Source organism: Lepisosteus oculatus, chromosome 19 (assembly GCF_040954835.1).
Source record: "Lepisosteus oculatus isolate fLepOcu1 chromosome 19, fLepOcu1.hap2, whole genome shotgun sequence".
Taxonomy (NCBI): Eukaryota; Metazoa; Chordata; class Actinopteri; order Semionotiformes; family Lepisosteidae; genus Lepisosteus; species Lepisosteus oculatus.
The window spans coordinates 12,667,584-12,691,531 of NC_090714.1; the positions used below are offsets into that span (position 1 = coordinate 12,667,584).

At 41.6% G+C, this 23,948-nt stretch overlaps 1 protein-coding gene across 3 annotated transcripts in view; it reads left to right on the forward strand.

Moving 5' to 3' along the window:
* Positions 1-904: 904 nt before the first annotated feature.
* Positions 905-23,948, forward strand: part of cacna1ha (calcium channel, voltage-dependent, T type, alpha 1H subunit a) — a 79,206-nt gene continuing 56,162 nt past the window's right edge. The window contains exons 1-7 of one of the 3 annotated variants that reach the window (XM_015360372.2): positions 905-1,101; positions 2,761-2,894; positions 4,384-4,481; positions 12,945-13,104; positions 16,521-16,836; positions 19,899-19,991; positions 20,348-21,149. In XM_015360372.2, the coding sequence (XP_015215858.2) occupies positions 1,009-1,101; positions 2,761-2,894; positions 4,384-4,481; positions 12,945-13,104; positions 16,521-16,836; positions 19,899-19,991; positions 20,348-21,149 (1,696 nt within the window). In that variant the 5' untranslated portion in view covers positions 905-1,008. Of the gene's footprint in view, positions 1,102-2,760; positions 2,895-4,383; positions 4,482-12,944; positions 13,105-16,520; positions 16,837-19,898; positions 19,992-20,347; positions 21,150-23,948 lie in introns of those variants that run through there. The other 2 variants (XM_069180775.1, XM_069180777.1) reach the window with 2 other exon arrangements.

Genomic DNA, 23,948 nt, shown 5'->3' on the forward strand with positions numbered 1-23,948 from the left:
TAAGATGTCTTTTCCAAGCACGGGGACAAACCACCAAACCAAAATCTCTTGTTTCCTGGTCTGAAGGAGTTTGCTCATTTGGTAAGGAAAACAAAGAATGGGATTAAAGTGGGATAGACATACTGTACCTCTCTGATTTTCCATATCATATGCATTTATGAACACAAGAGATAAATCTTTGGGTAGAAGAAATCCTGTTAGGAACTGACACGCCGCTGCTACAGTATGTGAGTGTTTTGCCTACAGGTATAGCATGAGAATCTTTAAAAGGGGTTGAAATTGATTAGTACACTAAGAAAGCAGTGAAAATGCTGGGGTTTTTTTCCTTTTGTTTTATTTGGGCTGCAGTCCTGTTTAGGATATTTTGGGCTGCAGTGAACAGTTCTAGGACAGTGCTACCACTCCGCCCCCCTGATGTCCTTCGTGTCCTTCATCCTCCAGGTTTCCCCTCTCTCAGGATCGCAGTCCAGAGCACTGCTGCTGCTGCTCCTCCTGGACACGGCAGCTCCTCGCCAAATCCAAACCCCAAGGCAGATGCATGTGGGAGACCATGTGTTTTGGGCTTTTTCTATGGAAACGCACCATTGCTTTCCAGCATTTAATGATCCCTTCTTAGGAACATTATCATTAAGATTATTATTATTTAAAAAGGATAAATTCATTTGCAATTCAGCAAATAAAAGTTCATTAGCACCCACAGCTTTAATGCACTGGGAACAAAAAAGGTTTCCGAGCTCATTGGCATGCAGTTTTTCATTGCTAAATTGATCTCCCTTCTCAAAGATGTCGAAAATTCAGGCTAGATGCCCCCCTTCCACCACGTACTGCAATTAACAGGAATTCATAAGGGAGCAAGCCGACTTAGGAAAACAGCAACTCTTGTTTTTTTTTTCCGTCCAAGAGTTTCATGTACTGCCGGTTTGTTACTTTCCTGTGCTAACTGCCACTGTTGTGTCTAATGGAAGCCCCTTCCTTGACTCCTGTTGCACCTGGTTCGAACATGTCAGCATGCTGGTCATCCTCCTGAACTGCGTGACCCTGGGGATGTACCAGCCCTGTGAGGACCTCAAGTGTCAGTCTGACTGGTGTACCATCCTGCAGGTGAGTGCAGACGGAGAAGTACTCTCCATACCTTCTACTGGGCAGTGGGGCAGCAGGTTCTCACGTTTTGTAGGTTGCTTCGTACAAGAAAATACCTCTCTTGTCACATCTTTAGCAAAGCTTTACAGCCTTAAAAGTATAGACCTACTGTATAGTTAATTGAGTCTTTGCTTTAGCTGAAGCACGTGATCCTTCTTGAAACCATTTTCTATGTGTACTGTGCCTAACAGTTTGAGCCACACCAGCTAAAAAAAATAAACCCGTAGAGGAAAATATCTGATGGAAAAAGTCCAGTTTATTTAGTTTAGCTTTTGGGAAGAATAGCACAAGAAAAAAAAGCCCTGTCTTTGGTGCAAAGATAGAAATTTGCCTCACTTCATCTTGGAGTTCTCCATATGAATTCTGGAAAAAACAAAAGAGCTCAGGAATGGTTTTTTTTATTATATTTATTCAAAAAATTAACATACAGGATGAAAACTTCATCCACATTGCAGTGTCCTATTTGGCGGACTATAAGCAAAGGTGTTTTGAATCTAGCATTACAGTTTGCAAACAGGTAGTAGGGAGTGGATTTAGTTCCTTGAATCATTAAAAAATTCTGGGACTCAACATGAAGTGTCAGAATGCAAAAATCCCAAATTTCCAAGTGTTGGCGTTATGTACCGGACAGTACTGGACCACTTCAAGCTCTGTCCTAGACCCACTGTTCTGTTCAGACGTACAGTACGCGCATTCTGTTAAATAGTGGTTTTAACTATTCCTCGGGCGACATTTTCACCGAATTAGGGAGCTTCCTCTGCAGCTCTGGCACATGTCAAGCTCTGGTGACATCTTACGGTGACAAATTCCCAGGCAAAAGAAAGACTGATTCCACCCTGCAGATATATCGGTTGGTGACCCGTCCCTTCTCCCTGTATTCTCGTTTCGGGCTGGTTACTGTGACTGTGGGAAAGTCTTGAGGTTTGGGCTGGAGCCAGGATGCCATCCAGTGCCATCGCAGTGCAGGCAGCTGTAGGGCAGCAGGAGTGGGCTGGACATTCTAACTGCTCCACTCCTGTGTCCAGGAAGAGGACTTTGTTTATCTGGTTCTTGGTGGTTGTTAACATGTGCATATAAAGTAGTATCTTCTCTGCATTTAGTACTTAAAGGGAGGTAGCTGAGGTTGTTGATAACAGGATCTTTAAATTCTATCCCTCATAAAAAGGTCAGCCTGTAGTTTCCCAGTTTCTGTCAACAAAACAGTACAAGAAACACTGTTTACGAAGAGGCACTTCTGTTGATCTTGCACACTTGGTTACTTGTAGCTCATTTGTTCATATAGTGCAACTTGTTATACCACATTTGAACATTTGCACAGTCTTCCCTAAGCAGTGAGGGGTGACAGTGACTGGAGTTTGCTCATCTGTAATTTATAGTGTTCCAATAAAGTCTTGTTTTCCTATTCCTAGTGGTTCTCTAGCATTACGATTACCTCATTATTATTTTATTCAAAGTTATTTTACCATCCTCCTCCCTATTTCCAGAAGCCCTGCCAAGACTTACCATTAAAAATCTCGATCTGTTGACTTTGTGGCACAGAACCCTCAAAAATGAACTGTTTTGGAAGGAATCGTAATGTCAGACACTGCTGATGGTCCAACTCATTGTTTTTCTTTGCAGGCGTTTGATGACTTTATTTTTGCCTTCTTCGCCGTGGAGATGGTCATCAAGATGTTGGCTCTAGGGATATTTGGGCAGAAGTGTTACCTGGGCGATACGTGGAATCGTCTCGATTTCTTCATCGTTATGGCAGGGTGAGTGGTCCATAAGAAGAATAACAATGCAGAACGCCTGTCTCTCCTGCGTTTCAGGGGAAAATCCCAACAGTAGAATGGCCCTGAATATTGGAAAGTGCTGCCAATGTGTGCTCTGGCATTTACATGTGGCATAGTTTGCAAATATTACATAAGCTTATCCTTAAGAGAATTTGGCCGGAGAGCCTGTCTCTTCTAATGTGTTGTCGCCTCCGGAGGAAATGTAGAAGTTGTGACGCAGAGAGCTCAGCACTTGCTAATGAGCTGAGCAGGGCTGAAGTTGTCTGTGAAAATGTTAGGTAAACGTCGTTATCCGTCTCAGTTATTCATGAATCCGTTTCATCACAGCTGAGCGCTCGATAATTATGCATTCCGCTTGTTGGATGTATACGGTGCACGCAGAGGAACACGCATCGGGGAAGAAAGGAATCAAACCAAAATACTCAAAGAAAAAGAGAGGGAAACAATTAGTAGTCTCGTTGCAGAGCACTTTAAAGACCAGCAGTCCCCACTGGACTGAGAGGGAGAAAAATGTTCTACTGGCCTAGGAGTCCTGGTCCCCCTCAGTGTTAAAAGCAAGGGAAGAGAAGGCTGGGAAGGCTGTGTTTAATGTCACCACTAATGTCAAGTCAACACCTCACTCTGCCGCTCAGGAATCCCCATGGGTTCTGAGCTCTTGCCTGCACGACACTTTTAAAGTCCAAGACAATTCTCGCTGCCTGCTTGTTCTCTCCTAATTCTGCTTCCTGATTAATTTTACCTGTCTCACATCAAAAGCAGCAGCTGTTCCTGGTAATTTTGCGTTCAGTAATAAGGGAAGCACATGTCGAACACTTTCTCCATCTGCATGCAGTATTGGCTCAATAGGAAATTGTGTTACATTTTGAATTACTGATGCATATTATGAAGGCTTATCATTCATTATAACTTTGGGCCTTATTTTTCAAAGTTATTCAGAGGCATTCAAAAGAGTAGCACCACGTCTGTGCAGTTTTACAAACCCCTAGACCAAAAAAATAATTTATATTCTAAAAATATGCCCACGGATTTGACTGTTTTTGTCTTCTGCCTGCCAATTTCTTATTAGGGGATTTCAGTGAACCCTTACTCATCAGTTAATCAATTTTCCACTGGTAGAAAATCAGGACCTAGGTGTTTATAAAAGACCCGATCTGAGACGACTGCCACATGCGCATGCCTTTCCAGAATACATTAAATGTTTAGGAATGGAAATATGGGATTCCATTAATATTTATCAGATACGTATACAATGCAGCTATTTTTTTCAGAGTTGGTGAAGTATACTCTACAAATCAGCATACAGTATATACAGCAATATACCATTTGTCACACACATAAAAAATAGTCTTCCTGAAGAACTGCCAGGAAATTGAGCAATATAACCTTTTCTGCCAGTGTTCCGCAGCTGTCCCTGATATACAGTCTAAGTGCTGATCCAGTGATGTTCCTCCTTGCTGTTTCTGTGCAGGATGATGGAGTACTCTTTGGATGGCCACAATGTCAGCCTGTCTGCCATCCGCACTGTGCGTGTGCTCAGGCCACTCAGAGCCATTAACAGAGTTCCCAGTAAGTGCCTTTTCTGCTCAAGCCTTTTATTCGGAAACACATGCTTTTGGAAAGGAAACAAGAAAAAGTGGATGTACTCTTGACATACATATACACACACTTGCTAAATATATTATATTGTATATTATTATTATTATTATTATTATATTTTCTCTCATGCACAGCACAGATCTACACAGAAACAGAATTGTTAAACCGTTTTGCCCTTCTGTTATTCGAAATGGTGCAATCTAAAAATACTGTAGCATGTCTCGAAGAAGTGTGCATTTTAAAAACCTGAGTCATGTTGTTGTTGCTCGAAGAGAGTGCATAAAGAGTCCCATAGTTGGTTTATCCTTCCTGCCTGTTATATTGATGAAACCAAGCCAGGGACTTCAAGCCAAAGAAATTCCAAAGGGTTACATGATAGAGCTTGGCAACAGCCCGATGTGTAAGGAATGTGCTCTTATAAGGCTGATTTCTGAACCCATGCGTTTAGAGTTTGCATAGCTGGGTCTTTGGTGACATGATGAAGACGCAGCGGGTTTCTTTTAAATGAATCTTTGCACAGTTTTCTTTTTAACCTGCTGTTTGGAAGCAGCATAAGTCCCCACTGTGAAACTTCTGAACAGCTAAAATCAAAATCTAAACAGGAACTATGGCATTGTGTTTAGAAGAGAGAAAAGTCCTTGACCTTTAATCTGCTCTGGAGAGACCATTTCATCTTGCTCTGTGGAGTGTGCCATCACAGAATGGCTGCTGTGCTCATTCCCAGAGAGGCAGCTCTTCGCTGAAATGTCGCTGGGGCTTCTTTTGAAGTTGATTTGGTTCAGCGGGAGCACTGAAGTTTTGTCTTCCTTCATAGCGTCGGTTTTAGTCCCACTTCTATAATTTACATGCAAAGACATTATTGGATTTATAAAGTAAAGCCTTCAGCTCCAATTCACGTAAACCATTGGTAGGTTGATGCAATAAAGCGAGCTCTTTAGAGAAAACGGATCCGTGGGTATGAATTATTCACTTGCCAAGATCTGTGACAATAATGTAATGTGAGTAATGTATCACCGTCCATTATCTTCTTTATGAGCTGTCTATGATGTTGTATGGAGTGTGTTCAATTTCACTTTTCCAAAAACGTTTTGGGGTCTCATGTAATGAAGGCGACACCTATTCCTGCCAGCTGACTTCTTTGTTTCAGAGTTTTTTTATTTGGATCATTAATCCTTTCCTATCATGTGATGTGACAAGCCAGGCGGAAGTGAATTGACTCTTCTAAGCTGCTGTGGGATTTTACTTTTTTGGGCCATGCTTTTCGCCTGCTGCTTGCCATTTGCTGCTGGGGGGAACATTAATATTCAGCTGTGCTGTCCCCGTGTTGGGCATGTTACGTGGTCGCTCCTGCATCAATTAATTCGAGCCGCGGTGCCTAGCCTGAAGGTGTCAGTCAGGAATATTGCACCCAGGGCTTGGTGAACTCTTCCCAACCTGCTCTCCACTCCTCTGCATCTCGAGCAGCCTGAGTAAGAGAAGGGGGAAATGTGTTTGTGGACAGCATCGTTCGCAAGTGCCTTTCCAAAACCCAAGGATGTTTTACATAGTGATGAAGTACAATTAAAAGTGTAAAGGAAAAAACAACAACAAGATATACACAAGATAGAATGTAGGACAATCAGACATGCAGTAAGCCCAAGTAAAAAAAGTGGGGTTTGAGTTGAGATTTGAAGACAGTCAAAGAATTCGTCTCCCAGAGAGTCAGAGGAAGGATATTCTGTAACAAAGGGGCCGCTACAGAAAAGGCACACTCACCAAAAATCCAAGATTTACCCTGAGGTGCAGTTGAGCAGAGGACCAGCCTCAACTGAATTGAACTTACAGGAGCAACTGTAAACATGGAGGAGTTCAGAGATGTATCATGGAGCCAGATTATTTTAAGCCTCAAATGTCAGTAACAAGGTCTTGCTTTGAACACGTTACTTTATAGGGAACCAATGTGGAGACTTGCTGTGGAGCTTATTGATAAGCTGTCAAGGTCTGGTGTGAGTTAAGAGTCTAGCTACAGAGTTTTGGACATATAGCAACTTACAGAGAAGAGTGTTAGAAAGCACACAGAGCAGACAGCTGTAAGGCATCAAGCCTTGATGTTATAAATGGTAAATGCTATAAATGTTGATGATAATATAAATGTTAAGGACTTACAGAGGTACAGTACACCCTCAGATCTCTCATCTAATATGTGTTAGTAACTAAAGAACATGACAGGGTTTCCTTTATTTTAAAACCATCTAATGACTTGACTTACAGCCCTATGTTGGAATTTTGTATGTCCTCCAATGAGCCAAAGATCTGTTGGAATTCTGAAGATGTATGCTAGGTGGAAATCTAAAAAGAACTGCACCCTAAAAGTTCCACACTATGTGAATCCGAATAACCTAATACAGTAGTTTATAGTATGTAGTAATATACTGTACTTTTGCAGTGTTTGTCTCTCAAATATCACATCTCAAGATCTCATGCAAGCAGTTGTTTTAATTTAAAAAAAAACTGTTGAGTCACAGAGAAAAAACAATGCCAAAAACAAGCTCTAGTGAGCGATCTGGCCTGTGGAGTTGTTTATTCAGTCTCTAGAATTCTAATAACAATAGAGGGAAAAAGTATAACAGCCAAGTCTTACAGTAAGCAATAGAAAACGCAACACCGAATTCGCTCGAAACCTACAGGAGATATAATTTGTGTTTCACACTAAAGGCACTCGTCATGTCAGGGAAGGTAGCTGGGGTTTTCTGCTGATTCATTGTCAGGTCCTCCAGAGTTTAGCCTCCCATATCCATTCTGCTGCTTCCCTGGTAGTGGCAGAAGATTTTGGAATAATGGTGATAATTGGAGAGGGCAGTGGCAGGCCAGAACTTCCCCATTTACATCTCTCTGCAGCCTCCCGCTCGGCCAGTCTGACAGTAGGCAACACGTGACATGCTGAATCCTGCTCCTTGCGAAGGGCCTCATAATCTCCACAAAGTCTCTGTTCTTCCAAAACTGCAGCAGCTACCTCGCCCAGTAGCTGTCTTCACTCTCCCAAAGCCCTCAGACTTCGTCTCTGTGCGCTAGCTGGAATGAACAGAGACCGATTTTGTGATTTTGCCCCGTGTATGAGAACCTTCCACGCAGAAGAACCTTGCTCCACAATTATTCCATGCCAGTAATGAAAACACTGTGTCTTCATCCATTCTCTTGTGGAAATCTGCAACATTCAGCAGCCTCTTGTATGACAAGAGGGAAGTATATGGGATAATGGTGTCAGATAGTCCACATGTATATAATGCAAGAAAGTTGAAATCATGAGTGTCATTCTGTTTATCTAGAACGGTGTTGAAAAGCATTTTACATTATAGTAAACATAATCAGTATAACCATTTTGAGGCAGTATAGTGTAGTGGATTCAAACCATGACTGGTGGATTCGAATACCCTCTCCACTGCAGACCCTACTGCTGTGCCTTAATTAACCCTCAGTGGCTCCAGTGCACCCAACTGTATAAGCCTTGTTGGGGGAATCTCTGAAATGGACCAGACTCCACTCTTGGGGGAAGTCGTGTGCTGTCTGCTCACTGTCTCACACCTCAGAAACCAGGATAGGCTCTGGCCCGATGAGCCAAGATGGCTTTGATAAATTAATTACCTGCCTACTGTGCCAACCGTTTTAGCCCTGCCTGATAGGGGCTTACCTCTCGTCTGTATCGCACAGCCATGGTCTGACTAAGCTCATGTTACTTTGTTATCTGTCATTTCTGCTGGCTGCCCTAGTCATTGCTGAGAACAAGGACACCCAGGAAACTATAATTGGCCATCATGCAAACTTATTCCAAAGCTGGGCTCCCTCCACCTTTCAGCAGAACATCCCCTATGGAAGGACTTACAGAATGTTTATGAGGTGCCTGAAGAAAAAAGTGCCATTGCCTTTTGGATTGTCAATCATTTTCTTTTTTATCCAGCAACTATGCCATTTAGTCAGTTGTTGATTTTTCAGCTCCTAATTACCTATTAACCCTTGGACTATGCTATTTCATTGTTTACATGTTTAATAATATGATTAATAAAAATCAGCCTTTTTAAAAATCTTGTTTTAACATCATGCCAATTAGGCCATTATGTTAAATTTACCCTAAATGTAAACACCTGCACTTCTTTATCTGTCTTTACTCTACCGGTTTGGGCTGAAGATCTGAGACATAACAGACATAACAGAAAGACCAACACTTGGCAATGACCTAATTGCACCGTACCTGTGAAATATTGCCTGCGTTCAGGTGCTGATCTGATATCATTTTTTATGCCGCATAGAGGTCAGTGTGGCCACAGACCTCCATTACAGCTTGCAGATTATTTAATTTAGAAATACATTTGGCAAAGAAACCTTATCCTCTTTCCACAGCAAATTCGTTTATTGAAATCACAGCTGAGGAAGAGCACATAGAAGAGAAAAGACAGTATCTGAAGGCAGTGACAATATCTAGATGTAACAAAGTCACTTTTTCAAATGTCAAAACGCTTTTGAACGGATGCTGCATGAAGTTTTCTTCTTCATTTAGATGCTCTGGTGATTTTTCTTTCTGGAAATACAGAAAGGTCTTGAATTCAACTCATAAATGCCTTAAAAGCCCAATGAACTGACAACTGCACATAACTTTTCTTTGCTCAATATAATATGGGACATAAAATAGATTAAAGCATGTTCGCATAGTCTCTAGCATGTGCTATTACTTTATAGACATAAAGACATAAAGACATTTGACAGAGTGCTCCTGTGAGATTCTGTGGAGGACTGATCAATACTAATCAGCATGCGGAATGAGGGTATGATTTCCGACAAGGTTAGAACTATCACACTCACATCCACAAAAGCAAACTGCTAACCCTGTCAGCACACTCTGAGGCAGGCAGTGACAGTCTTAAAGTTGGAGCTGTTTCTGATTAGTCTGTCTAACTGAGGGGTATTGTACTGTAAGGAAGAAAAAAACATTAAATCTCCCTGTGGCATTTGCTTTGTGCTGATATCACCCTCTGTTGTTATTTGTTTTGACAAGTGGATCTCAAGTAGTGGTGAACGACAAGATTAAAACCTCTTCAGTTACCTGCGCCTTAGGCTTGTCAATGTAAAACGTTTAAGCTTCCTTTTGTTTTAAGATGGAATTTGATTGCAGATTATTTAGAGTTATGACTATTTCTTTTCATGGGATTTGTTGATGTAATTCTGTGGAATGAGGGGAGTGCATGACATAGAAATTGTGGGGCACTAAATCACTGCTTTGGCCTAAGACCCCGAATTGGAAGAAGCAATCGGAAAACAGATGGATATCACTGCCGTGCTTTTGGGATCCAGCCTTGCTAAAGAGTGCAACCGACCCCAAAAACAACCAGGGTTCGAATTTGTACATGTTACCTTTACTGGGTGGCTGACCAAATATTAACCCCATGGACTTGGGCTCCTTTAATTCTTTTGTATCCTACCTAGGATGACTTCTGGAGCATGATGGTGTCATAGGTCATTCAGGTGGCTGGTGAACTTCAGTGCTGTTGGCATTCCCTCCTATTTTGGGAAGCCTCTGGAATGTTAAACGCTACATTAACATAATTAATCAACCTGTGCTCCCGATACTAAAATAGAACAAATATGAGACATCCAGTCCCCTTAAGAAAAGTGGTACAGAGTTGGAGAATAAGCTATGGGTTCCTTTAGTCCCTGTACCTCAGCCTTACACTCAGCTGGCTCTCTGATTACTGTTTTTATTAAGAAGGTCTCTAAAGAGCACAGGGACATACAACTGTTTTTTTAAGCTCCTGAAGAATACAAAAATATTTTTTTTTAACTTGTTTCTTGAGCTTCTCCTCCACGAGGAGCCAACCCACAAATGCGTTGCATCTCGCAGTACAAAGCAAAGCAAATGGCAAAATTTCTCTGGGTGCTCCACGCACTCCATTTCAGGTGCTGTGACACCTTCAGGTACGCAGGTGATCTCGCTCAGTTGGTGGTCCCTCCAGCTGTTGTAACAGAGAGGCTCAAAATTCATTGTTCTGGTTCAGGTGTGACCTTTTGTGGTTTAGATTGTAAAGCCTAGCAGCAATAATGAGTGCATGAAAAGGGCCAAGATGAGTGTCAGCCCAAGAGGCATTTAAAGATTATACTCAAGAGGAATGTCGTGTGGAAATTAGGTTGTATTTACCCTTGTGAGGATGAGGGTTGCACCCAAAAAAAAACCCTCAGAAATCTGCCCACAGCTTTTTAGCAAATCAGCACTTTGCTGGATCCGGTTGATTGTTCAATTGATTTCCAGAAGGGACAGCAGGGATCACAGGCAGTCCTGGGATTTGGTCTTTATTATAAGGCTGCTCACTGGCTCACGTACACTATAACTCTGTCCCTGCTGTGTCACAGCTGATGCGTTCTATGGTTTGTGATACAGAAGGGGGGAGGTGGGGGTCTTTTTTTTGTAAAGCAGGTTATCTTTGCATTTTGAAGTGCTCTGAAAGGATGGCTTTTCATATACCAGGAGAGTTACTTTCAAAATCAGTGCTCCCCTCCCCCACCCTTTTCATAAGCTTTGAATCGAAGATGAGTCCTACAGCAGAACTCCACTCTCTCCTAATTCCACTGAGCCACAGTTCCCCACCCCTAGTTACAGTGTATACTTTTACAGAACCCACCAGCTACATGACCTAATTAACTTTCACTGTGAACACTTAAACGCCTTGTTAAAATCTTGCACCTCATTCTTTTACTATAGTTTACAGTAAAAAAAATTATCCCCCAAAACAGCATTGTGTCATTAACACATTGCATCTTAATATTGTATCTGTTCTGGGTTTTTTTTTATAGAGAGACCAGCATACAGCAGTGGTATTTTAAATCTTTACTTTTTCCAGCAGTTTGTTTTATTACAAAAACAATTAAGAAGTATCTTTCAAATAGCTTCTCTGTTTGAATCATTTCATTATCTTGCAATAAATGTTTTGTGCCAGGAGCTTTACAGAGTACTTGGAGAGAGAGAGTACATTTCCTTCCTGTTTTGCTATGATCAGAATTTGATGGCCTACTGTTTTCTGTTTCTGCCTTTTCATTCAGAACTCTTGCTGTATGAAACCATACGTTTTCTCATGAATATAATTGACATTTCATTATGGTTTTTCCTGTAAAGAATTTCTCATGCAATGAGTCATAATTGATCATCTCATTGAGTTAAATTGCTTTGCTACAGACCCTTGGTAGAGAAATGTAATCCATTTATTTTCAAGCAAGCATCCATATCTAGGTTTTACTAGAATCTAAACATACTACAAAAACCATTATGAAAGAAACACATTAAAATTGGATATGATTTATTTCCTCCTTTGTCTTTGGATTATGGTGGGGTTCCACGTTTATTGAATTGTTTTATATATAATGTATACTGTATATCTCTGTTATGGACAAGTCAGTTATTGCTAGATGTTTTACCTGAAACAAAATTTGAATTTTCTTGACCTTAATAATGTATCTACAGGACAGGAGAGTAACATTTTCATCCACATACTTGTAAGACTCCTAAAAATATTTGTCACCAGGTAAGAATTTCAAACCCTGGGTCACTTTTAAAATCAAGGAGGCTTACCCTAGTGCTACCCATATTCATTTTAGAATTCTGTAGAGCAGGAGAGTGAACAGCAAACCTCACACACAACAGATGAATGCAGATTTAAAACTAAGCTGCAGTTTGTGATGCATGCCAGAAACTCGTGATCTACCCCAGCTTGCTGAAACTAATGCCAGCTTTTGTAAGATGTTGAGGGACTGTTCATTGTGCATTGCTCTTAGAGACGATAGCTGTCTTCTAACTTTGCTTTAAGACAGAAAACGGAGAGTTTCAGTTCGTAGGTGTTAAGGTGTTATCAGTACCCAGTTGCCTGTATCCTGAATTAACAGCAATCCCGTTTAACGACGCAGTGTTTTTGAATTTCAGTTGCAGCCAGTTAGAGTTGTGATAAGATAGGCTTTCATGCAATCTGTTTTGCTAAAAACTATTGCCATGTTTTATTTGCTGTTTCAAGCTTTACTAGATGTAGGCAGACTTCAAAAATGGACGTGGATGTTCAGTTTTTTTCTATATTTCCAAGTGATATTTTTGGAACCAAAAAACACACAAAAGAGCTTACCTGATGTTTGTCTTCCTCTCAATTAAACGATTCCAGAACCCCGAGGCTACCACATGGTGAAAACAAAGCCTTAACATATATCTAACGATAATGCTAATGGCACAGGCATGATTTAATGAAGGCTGAACTCCTGTGGCGCGTCTGCAGTAAACAGAGAGATTACATCTGTTCTTATTTTATCTCCATACGTTACAGATTTATCTTCTCGATACAAACGTGTGATTTTAATATCTCTGTGAATATTACAGCCTCACGTTTAAGATCTGTTCTTGAATGCGTGTTTTTCTTTTGTTTCTCTTTTCAGGTATGAGAATACTGGTGACTCTGCTTTTAGATACTCTGCCTATGTTAGGCAATGTCCTTTTGCTTTGTTTTTTCGTCTTCTTTATATTTGGAATTGTTGGCGTACAGCTGTGGGCCGGCCTGCTGAGAAACAGGTGTTTCTTAGAAGACAGTTTCAAAACGTAAGTCCTTGCTCCTCTTTTTCCCCTAAGCTGTGATCTCTCTGGGGCCGTTGGAGCATGAAGATTTTATCCAAGGTGGCAGGTGACCACTGCTGGCAGGACTGACACTTGGGATGCCAATGGTTTTCTAAGCTCAGCACCTCGGCCTGTTAGGATGGCACTCTAGTATGTGAGGCCCTCAGGCCCTGAGCATGTCCTGCTGCCTCACTAGAGAAACACATCTCAGACATGACATTTAACAAAAATGTGCTTTCGAAATCACTTTATATTAGGAGTAGCCTGTCACTCATGTGTTAGTTGACGATGAGTGACACTTGACAAATGATTGACAACCGCTGTATAAGAAGTTCAAGTAGGGAGCTGTGTCCGCATGCTTAGGCTGCAAAAGAACAGGTAAAGAGGTAAAGGAATAGGGGAAGGTTGCACAGCCGAAACATTGTGTCACTGTTCTTTTCCTTTAAGCATGGAGCAAACGTCTGCCTGTTCCTTTGCATCCTCTGTATAAGGTCTAGCTAGTCAAGGGAGTAAAGCTGAGTTTGTGTGTATGTTCACTTTAATTTACACACTAGCTTTGTGTGGTACAGTGTCCTTCTATTGTCAAGTAACATTGTTTGTGTTACTTCCTTTTCTGGTTGAGACTGGGGAGAAGGAGACAGTGTGGTGTAAGATCATCCAGTCTAGCAGTTGCCAGTATGTCCTGGTTGTTATGAATATGTGTCCCATTCCTGGCATGATAAAAGCTCGTTCACTTATATGTGGATCTTGTCACCTTCATTATTACAAACACTTACTGTACACTAGGTATTTGTAACCGGTAATGGAGAGCTCAGATACGCCCCATATGTTTCACTCATAAGGCCTGTGGTAGACATTTACAAGTAATAGCATCTACTGTGTTCCAGTATTGAAGCATTAATTCTCTATATGGCTTGTGGATAAAGTGTTTTCTGAGTATTTAAACAGCAGAAACATTTTTTTTTTAAATATAGAGTTGTTAAAAAGTAAGGGAAAATGGTTGGAGTGGGAGCAATTTCTGGTTACAACTGCAATCACATACACAGAGTGCTCTGCATGAGATAGGGCTGTTACTCCTGCTTAAGTGTCATGCTAAATATGCTCTGTCTAGGTGTAGTGTGTTAGACTGGCTCCTTGTAGGTTTTTCTGAAAAGAAATCAACACCTTGGAAATCCCATCTGATTGAGTAGAAGTCCAGATAGGAGGGTTATTTTCACCTCTTCCTAAAACGTCAAAGTGTCACCAAAGCCGTCTCAAAGGATGAAAGACTTGCAAGATCGATGAAGATTGATATCTAAAATCCCTGAAACTGGTTTAGGGGCTTTTCCATTGTCTTAATGTACAGGTGTCGAGCAGTTATTCCCTTTAATTCATGAGGAAGTGCAGTATGAATGTGTCCTTATTTAGAGAACTTCACTCACGCAGTCACTTGAGGTTTAACATGTTGATTGCGAATAATCAGCGCCAGAGGCAGTGAAAAAAAGGTATTGGTCCTATAAATTATAAATATTCTATACCTGTAAAGATCTGCATCATGCAAGCCAGAAAACACTTTCTTAAGATCAGACAAAATGTCCTGAAGCGTTTGCAATGCTTTGTGACAGTGGTGTCAGAGGCTGATCGACAGCATCTGATAGCAACAGCTTTCCGAGAACAACCAGTATTATCAATACTGGCAGCCAGTGTTAAAGACCCTGCAAAACATATTGTATTGAACATTGGCATCTTGTGACATGTCAGCTACGACAGAGTAATAGATCTCCCATGCTTCAAAGTGACTATTTGCCATACAGGTATTAAGTAAACTGTACAGTGTGTCAACATGTGTTTTGTGTAAATGATGGTTACCATGTGATAAAGGATCATTCTGTTCGGAGATTTCGGTTGTTTATTATAATTATTTTCTCATCCCTCTAGGTACTGTACCTTGCCTCTTCTATTGTATTTCTATTTCAACTTGCTTCTTTCTTTTTTGTTTGTCTAAACATACGTCTGTCAGTGCATGATCACCTCACACAATAACATTCATTTTATTTTTTAATGTGTAGCAGCTTGTGCAATAGGGTGTAATGTGTGGGTTACTGCTACAAAGTAAAAAGTGAGGCACTGCATCTAGGAGTTACAGCAGTCCAGAATCGTGTAGTTTGTTTTGTGGTGTGGTATTACAATTGTCAATGTGCAAATGGCAAGTTTTATTGTGACGGCTTAGTGAGCCTAACATGGTTTACATGAAGGTAACCACATCATATCTGTGAACTGTAATAGTCTGAAAAATAGTCTTTGATTTTCTTAGTAATGTGATATAAGTCAGTTAAATGCTGACTTTCTCTATCTGCTTTATTGTCCCTTTTAGATATTAAATTTCTCCCTAAAAACACTTTTGGAAAGGAAGCTTTTGGGAAAGTTTGCAAAAACCATCCTGATGAGAAATGCTTTGAAGAATTGTCTGACAAAGGCAAATTTCCTTGAGTGTCTTCAAACTGCACCTTTAGTAAACCTTTTTATAGCAATCGTCAGCATGACAAATAAACATTCACAAACCTGTGGAAATGCTTTAAAATGCAGTACCAAAACTAAGAAATAGCAAACTATTTTTTAGTTTTATGATTCTATTCAATGGTTTCTACCCAGTACTTTGTAGAAATTGTAATCTGTTGTTCACAACAACAAGCATTTGCAGGAAGTCCAGACGATGGATTTTTGTATGCATTCCTTTTCAAACTGATATGTTCTCCTGCATTTTTAGTAAAAAGGACAACAATACAGAAAGCCTCTTTAGATATTATTATTTGGAACACATTATTATTTTCTAAGCACAAATATAAAGTGTAGGAAGAAGAAATGATTACATTTTCACTGCAGAGAGAGTCATGCAGTCTAACTCGCTGAAGGAACAAATTTTCTTTTCGGCAACTACTGCTTATACTCCGAAAGAAGCAGCGATTTCTGTTACCTGACAAATATAACCAGTCAATCTTGACTGTTCTGTGAAATTGGTACATTCAGTAAGGCTGAAAGGGACAATTTGTCAGTTTTGATTGCTCAAAAGTGCCTTTTATATTGAATTATACAGTATATACACAAAAGCAGTTTTATGAAACATTAATGTTCATGTTGATTGGGTTGTTCGGTGAAAAAGAGGGTTTCTGTATTTTAAAAAATCGTGGTCTGATGAAGTGCCTCTGATGGCTTCATTCCCATAACGTTGGAAGCACAAATCCATCACACTGCGTTGATTCAGTCTTGCATCTGGAAAATTAAAAGCCGTCATTGCATCTCCTCCGGTTGCCTTCAACGACCCTTGCCTTTGCAAACAGTCCTCTTATGTTCTTTCCAGACCAGAGTTCTCTCCAATGCAGACTTCCAAGTGACGCCAGCATATGTGCGTGTCTCTTCTGCAGGGTTTACAACCTGTCTTTCCTGAGCTCCTATTACAAACATGAGGAAGGAGAGGACAGCCCCTTCATCTGCTCCTCCAACAGAGACAACGGCATGCTGAGGTGTCACGATGTCCCGCGCCTGAAGGAGAATGGAGTGGAATGCTTCCTCAGCATGGACAACTACAGCCATTCTCCCTACAGCCTTGACACGGCCAACAAGAATGGCTGTGTGAACTGGAACCAATATTATAACGTATGCAAGACGGGAGAGCTGAACCCGCACAAAGGGGCTATTAATTTTGATAATATTGGATATGCCTGGATTGCCATTTTTCAGGTGGGTCTTCTTCTTAACTGGCCTGATACGCAGCAGCAGGGTTGACTAGAGGGTGATCTTCTGCTTGTGTAAAACTGTTCAAAGTCTTCCTGACCCAGATGGGCTGGTTAATAAGATATTGAGAGTGTTTGTGCTGGTCGGGGGCAGCTAGATTTACAGCCTTTTGGCAGGGATGTCCTCGGCAGAAGAAATTCTAGCACACATTCCTGCGTGCAGCAGACTGTAGTCATTCTTGCTTCTTCGGTGTTGCTATTCTTCGTTTCATCTTCTCCTTTTCATCCAATCCCCAAATATTTTTGTGTTCATGCTGCCCAGCCTGCAGCCTCCACTTCAGTGAGCTTCTTCCCTAGCACAAGAGGGAGATGAACACACATGGGCTTCCCTTTTAATAAGTCCTTGAGCTCCCCAGCATCTTTCACACTGTCAGCCCCACCAGTGTCTACAGCAGAATTGTAATTTGGGTAGTCCAAGTCTAGGCAGTTGCTAGTTCCCAATCAGCTGGCAAATCAAAGGGCTGCAAGTGTTGCAAGCTGAGGGTATACAGGCCAGCTCAACCCCACCCACTGTGACGGTGCTCAAACAGTCTTCTACTTCTGCCACCAGGGGGAGTCAGCTAACACTCACAGCCCAGACATGAATCAGCACTGTCTAAACAATTTGGCTCAACCAGCACTTGAGGAACTCCAAGACCCCTTACTGTTATCAGCCGAGCTAGCCTCACCATCAGTAAAGACCACATGTCTGTGCTAGTCCTGAAACTGTATCAAATGCTCAAGACAATTTGCATCTGCTCCCAAGTGTGCTATAGAGCTTAGGTTCATGAGCCATGAGATGGAAGGCATTTGAAATGAATAAGTTTATCATTTCTTGCCCTTTTTCAGTTCATTTGTGCAAGATTACGTCTGAGTCACCGCAGACGAAGCCTTCCCCTGTCACAGTTCAAAATGATTTAATATGTACTGCCATACTTCAAGCACAGGCCTGAGGCAGGCTTCGCGTTAAAGGGCAGTGGATTGAATAAGCAATGAGGCTGAATTACCCTCTCACTAAATTAGTTCATGCTCCTCCGAGGTCACAGTTATCAGCATAATGGTGTGGGGAAGCCCAGCGTCATCTCCTTGTGTCTCGAGGATTAATGACAGGGAAGCAACATCCAGTAATGCCTCCTCTGTGGCAGCAGCAGTCCCTCCAAGAGGAAGACTGGAGTCAGGTTGCTTGGGCTTTTTATTAACGGCAGTGCGATGGAAGTGAAGTGTAGCCCTGCGTTGAACTGAGGCTTTCCCCACCGCAAGTGACAGCAGGCTGAGACAATCTCTGGCAACACCTGGACCACAACCTGCCTTCCACTCATTTGCAAATACAAACTTAAATCCTCTGAAATAATACTCTCCACTCCCTCTGATGTCTTATGTACCTCCTAACAGATACACTCCTACCGCAAAACAGAAAACTCCTACTGTTTTCACATGTTAGAGCAAAATGTTTCCATTTTATGCGGTAATTCTAAATGCACTGATGAAATGAGAAGTGATATACATGGGGCAAGTGGAGATAACGAAGTGGGATAGCGAGATGTCTTCACGTTCATCAGATTGGAGGGCTTTTAGATTAGGTTAAGGCAATCCTGATTGAACTGATGACATCATCCGAAGAAGCACTTAACTGTGTTCCACCACAGAGCTCCCACATTGATTTTTCAATCCGGCATGTATTCCAGCAATGAGCAATGAAAAACAAAACCAAGAAACGGCAAAGTCTTCTATATTAGACTGAAGGACAATGCACTCGAATATCGATTTTAAACCACAGTACTTTTTTGGTGGTGATATTTCATAACACACAATTTAGAGTAGAAACTGCAAAAATATTTCAATCAGACTAATGCATTTCAGACATTAAAACTACAATAGCAAGTGTACTAACCTGCTGCAGTGTTCTGCCTCTATTCACCTCAATCTTTGAACTGTATCAGTTAGAGGAAATGGTTGTAAGGCACTGTATTCATCTGGGGTGATGGGATAGTGTTTGAGAGGGTGTTTGGAGCTCACGAGACAGTGATTTAGGGAACCTATCAGTGTGACGGATTATGAGATGAATGTGTCACAGTACCCCCAGCCTGATGAATGCTCAGGAGGAAATGAAGGTGTGTCGCGGACATACAGTAGCTGCCAGTCATTGTAATTGAATCTTCCAGCCACTACTCGGAAATAGTCCAGACACTACATAAGCCCTGCTGTGAAATCAATCATATTTTCCCTATGATAAAGAAGGGAATATGTTTCCTTTTCAATTACATCTAATAAATGAATATGGTGTCTCAGCATCAGACAAAAACATATGGAACAAACATCATGATGAAATCCAATCCGGTCCGAATGCATCGTGTGGTGTCTGAGTGCATTTAATGGTTCAGTGCCCAGGATTTAAGAAAAAAGGCAATTAAGAGTCATGCAGAAAACACTTGTGCTGAGATGAAAAGATTTTGGTGTGAGGGACAGCTTATCCGTCCTCCTTGGGATACAAAACTGAACATTCGACAGCACTCCAAAGGATGTTTTGAAATTCATAAATAGGGAAGCTGCTGAAATACTTGAGTCAGACTCTTAAGTTTCTCCTTTTATATTTGCTGTTCCTGTAAACATCAAAATTGCATAAAAGAGCCCCTACGGTTTTCTTACGAGCAAAGTTCTTCGGATGAATGTGGATGTGATGGCGGAAATTCCAGCTGTCTGGGACACAGGGAGAGACAGCTTTTCTGATTGCAGCTGCTGGCAGAAAGATTCTCGATTTATGAATCGCCTATGTTCTTCAGAGCTGTTGGCATTTGTGTAGCCTTTGCTTTCAATGAAAATATTTTTTTCTTGCTTGCTTATGTTTTGTTTTTAAACTGATAGGTCTCTTATTTTGAAACCCTCAATTTGCGTGTTGGCTGAATTTCAGGAGGTGGCAGAGACAAACAGTTGCTCACTCTAGTGAAGACTAGCTGACAGCTGGATTCTGGATTCTGGATCTCCGACTCTGTCTGCTCATCTTGTCTTCTTAAATTTGTTTTTCTTTTACAGGTGATAACATTGGAAGGATGGGTGGACATCATGTATTATGTTATGGATGCACATTCCTTTTACAATTTTATATATTTTATACTGCTTATCATAGTAAGTATGGCTTCATTTTTTTTTAAAAAGGGTGCCAACCTGGGCTTGCATATATAAAAGACTTTATTAGATGCGAGTTACACCCTTTGCCATTAAACGAACAACAACGGAGTGTATATATTATATGATCTTTAAATCATGATCTGCCTTATCTTATCAGACCAACAGTGAAAAGTCATGCAGAGGGACAAACAAGACTATTATTCATAATCTTACATCCGTTTTCACGTATCCTAAACTTAACTTTTAGAAGTATAACCTCTGCATGGCCAAGCATTGTGGCCACCATAAGTTTATTAAGATGCCAATGGCTTTTTGCTTGTGTTTTTTTTTAAATGCTGTTTCTGATTCCCCAGGTGGGCTCCTTCTTCATGATTAACTTGTGCCTGGTTGTGATCGCAACCCAGTTCTCGGAGACGAAGCAGCGGGAGAACCAGCTGATGCAGGAGCAGCGCGCCCGCTACCTGTCCAACGACAGCACCTTGGCCAGCTTCTCCGAGCCGGGCAGCTGCTACGAGGAGCTGCTCAAGTACATCAGCCACCTGTACCGCAAGGTGAAGCGCCGGGCAGCCCGGCTCTACGCCAGCTGGCAGAACAAGAGGCGGAAGAAAGTCAACCCCAACAGCTGCGGGGCGGGTGGCGGCCCCCCCAGCCGGCGGCGGCGGAACCGGCGCCGGATCCGCTCCATCCACCACCTGGTCCACCACCACCACCACCACCACCACCACCACTACCACATCAGCAACGGCAGCCCCCGCGGGACCCGGGCTCCCTCCGAGATCTGCGACGTCCTGGAGATGAAGACCGTGGGGCCGGGGGCCCAGCTCATGCTTCCTCCGGCCTCGCCCGCCCTGCAGAGCCCCTCGGCGGGCACGGAGTCGGTCCACAGCATCTACCACGCAGACTGCCACTTTCACGGGCCGCAGGCCAGGCGGAAGTCTTCCAGCGTGGCGGGCAACGTCCGGCTGGTGGGCGGGCTGAACGGGGGCAAGAACTACCCCACCATCGTCCCTTCCACGGCCTGCAGCCGGGCCAGCGCCACGCCAAAACCCAAGGGCAAGAGAAACGGCAGCAACCCTGCGGGCCTGAACAGGGGCTCAGGCAACCTCAGCATCCCAGACCCTTACGGCAGGCTGCACCAGCTTGTCGGGGAGCACGGTAAGAGCAACAGTACCTCACGGCACTGTGTCGCCAGCTCACAGCTCAGCCCCGCTGTAAATATATTGAACGAATGCAGATTAATTCCATCCTCAATAGCCTGGGCCGGCTGAGCTTTCTCTGGGTGCGAGCTGAGCTGCAGGACCGACAGCTGAAATTGTTTTTCTTCTTATTGGAATAGATTTAAAGGGGGCTGTTTTTGTATTTCGGGGGGTTAGAACGAATTTCGGCATCGAGGAGTGCAGTTCCAACCACAACGAAAGTAAAACGTGCACAGTAAACGTGTAAAACCTCCAGTGTACCTCACAAAATAGAATTTCCAGGTTTGCGCGGCGCCATGTTGCCGTCACTGTCTGCAATTCAGAATCTGGTGGCATGTAGTGGCCCCATTAAATTGTAAACAAGCAGGCTTGTGAAAATATTTCTTTTAATCCAAGTTAAAAGAATAATTAGAATAATACTTGTTAACTGCATGCAGATCATGTTGGAACATTTCTGTGGTGAAACGTCTGCTGCACAACCTGTACTTATTTGCTCGTACATCATTCTGCATTAGTCGTTACAGTGACTAGTGAGCAGGAAGGGCTGCTTCACGTTGCAATTCGTGTGAACTCTTGGCAACATGGCGACCTACAGTACTTTCACAAAGCTTATGATTTTGTGCTTAATTTCGGAATTTGTAGAATTTTGCAATACCGTCAATTTATTTTGTTACTGAGATTCAATAACCGGTCTGGGTCTGCAGTTCCCCTTTCACCTCTACTTGTTCCCTTGCAGTCAACGCACAGTGACTCACTGGAACAAGTTTAAATAAAGTAATGAAACAAGTGCAAAAGTACCTTTCCAATAATGCTCCTTTTTATTGAAGTATAAATGATGGATTTGCATTTTTTTAAAATACTTTTAGAACTTGAATAACAGTAAGAAGTTATATGTCAGCAAAGACTGCGAACAATAGTCCAAAATTAAAATATATTGATTGCATAAATGATCACCCCCTTCATTATGGCAAACCTAAATTGGCTCAGGTGCACAAAGTGATTTTGACAAATCACACAGCTGAGTGGCCTCTGTGCGGAATAATAGTGGTTCACGTTCACTGTAAGAGAATGAATTTTAAGCAAAGATTATACAATGAAGACTAAGCAGCTTTCAAAACAACTCAAGGATACATTTTGTAGAACAGCACAGATCAGATAAATGGTACAGTATAATAAAATTCAAAGACCTTGAGCATGATTATTATTAAGAAGTCCCTTCACCTGGGCAAGGAATAAACTAAGTAGAGAAATCACCATGAGATCAACAGCCTTGAAAGAGCTTCTGAGTTCTGGCTGGGATGGAAGAACATGTCTATAAGCAAACAAAATCCCAATCGCTCCACAAAGCTGAGGAAAGCTATTACTGAGAAAATCCATCTCCAATCCCACATGGGGTTTGCAACAGAGCATTAAGTGATATTGCAAATGTGACAACATTGAAAGAGTATGGTCTAAATGCAATGAGTTATGTCTGGTGCAAACCCAGTGCTTCACCCATTGAGCACTATCCCTACTGTCAAACATGGTTGTGACAGCACTATGTTAATGGGTTGCTTCTAATTAGCATAGACTAGGAAGCTTGTCAAAACTGAGTGGTAAATGAGTGGACCAAAGTACAGACAGAAAATCCTGCTTCACTCTGCAACAGAATTAAAAATTGGGGTAAGAAATTCACTTTTCAGCATGCCAGTGACCCAGAGCACACGTCTAAAATACAGTGGCTTTACAAGAAAAGTGTGAATATCCAAGAGTATAAAGAGTCATAGTTGTGATGGAAACCCAATAGAAAAAGTGTGACTTGAAAATTATTGTCCAACAAACATGACAGAGTTTGAGCAAGTCTTGCAGGTAAGAATCGATAGAAATTCCATCATCCCAGTGTACAAATCTGATTGAGACTCATTCAAAAAGACTTGCTTGCTGCCAAAGGTTTTCCCATCAAATATTGGCACATGGGGGTGTTTGCTTATGCAATCGATATTTTTCTTTTTAGTTTTCGCTGACATTTCATTTTTTTCCCCCCATAAAGGTGTTGAGATTGAGCTTTTACGTTCTGGAAAATATTCACTTAAAAAATAGTATACACATCCTTTGTAATTAAAATAGGATATCACTCAGAGGGGATGAATGTTCTTACAAGGCACTGCGTATCCCTACATGAACCAAGACACACAAGGCTCCATTCTGAAAAATGTCAGAATTGAAGACCCTTCTAATCATGTCCAGAGCTGGATCTACAGTGGTCTGAATTAAATTCCAGCTATTTCTGCTTCTCTAGGCTCCTATAAGGATTGTTTTCTATTTCCCTTGTTGAGTGACTCAAAGGTTAAACCAGTAAGATTTAGAATGAATAGAACATATGAGACTGTAGGCTTGGTTCCAAAAAGTGTTTGGTTGGGTACCACACAAAATATCATTTTTTAAATGAATGCGATTTAGAAGAACTCTTTACAGATGGAGACAGAACTGGCTGTGCTTAACAATATGTAAAAGACTTGGATCAAATGAAGAAAAGGAGTGACAGCCAACTCTCTAGATTGCTTTGGCTACCCAAGCATATTTAAAACTATGCAAAGACATTTACTTTATCAGTACAATCTAATGTTTATGTAATTTGTCTGTCACTTATAGACTTGAGGTTTATCAAAGAACTGTGTATCTGGCAAAATTATACAAATGTATAGTATAAGGTATATTACTCTCTGAAAGGGCTTCAAAATCATGAAACAAAAATTAAAAACACGAAGTCAAGCACCAT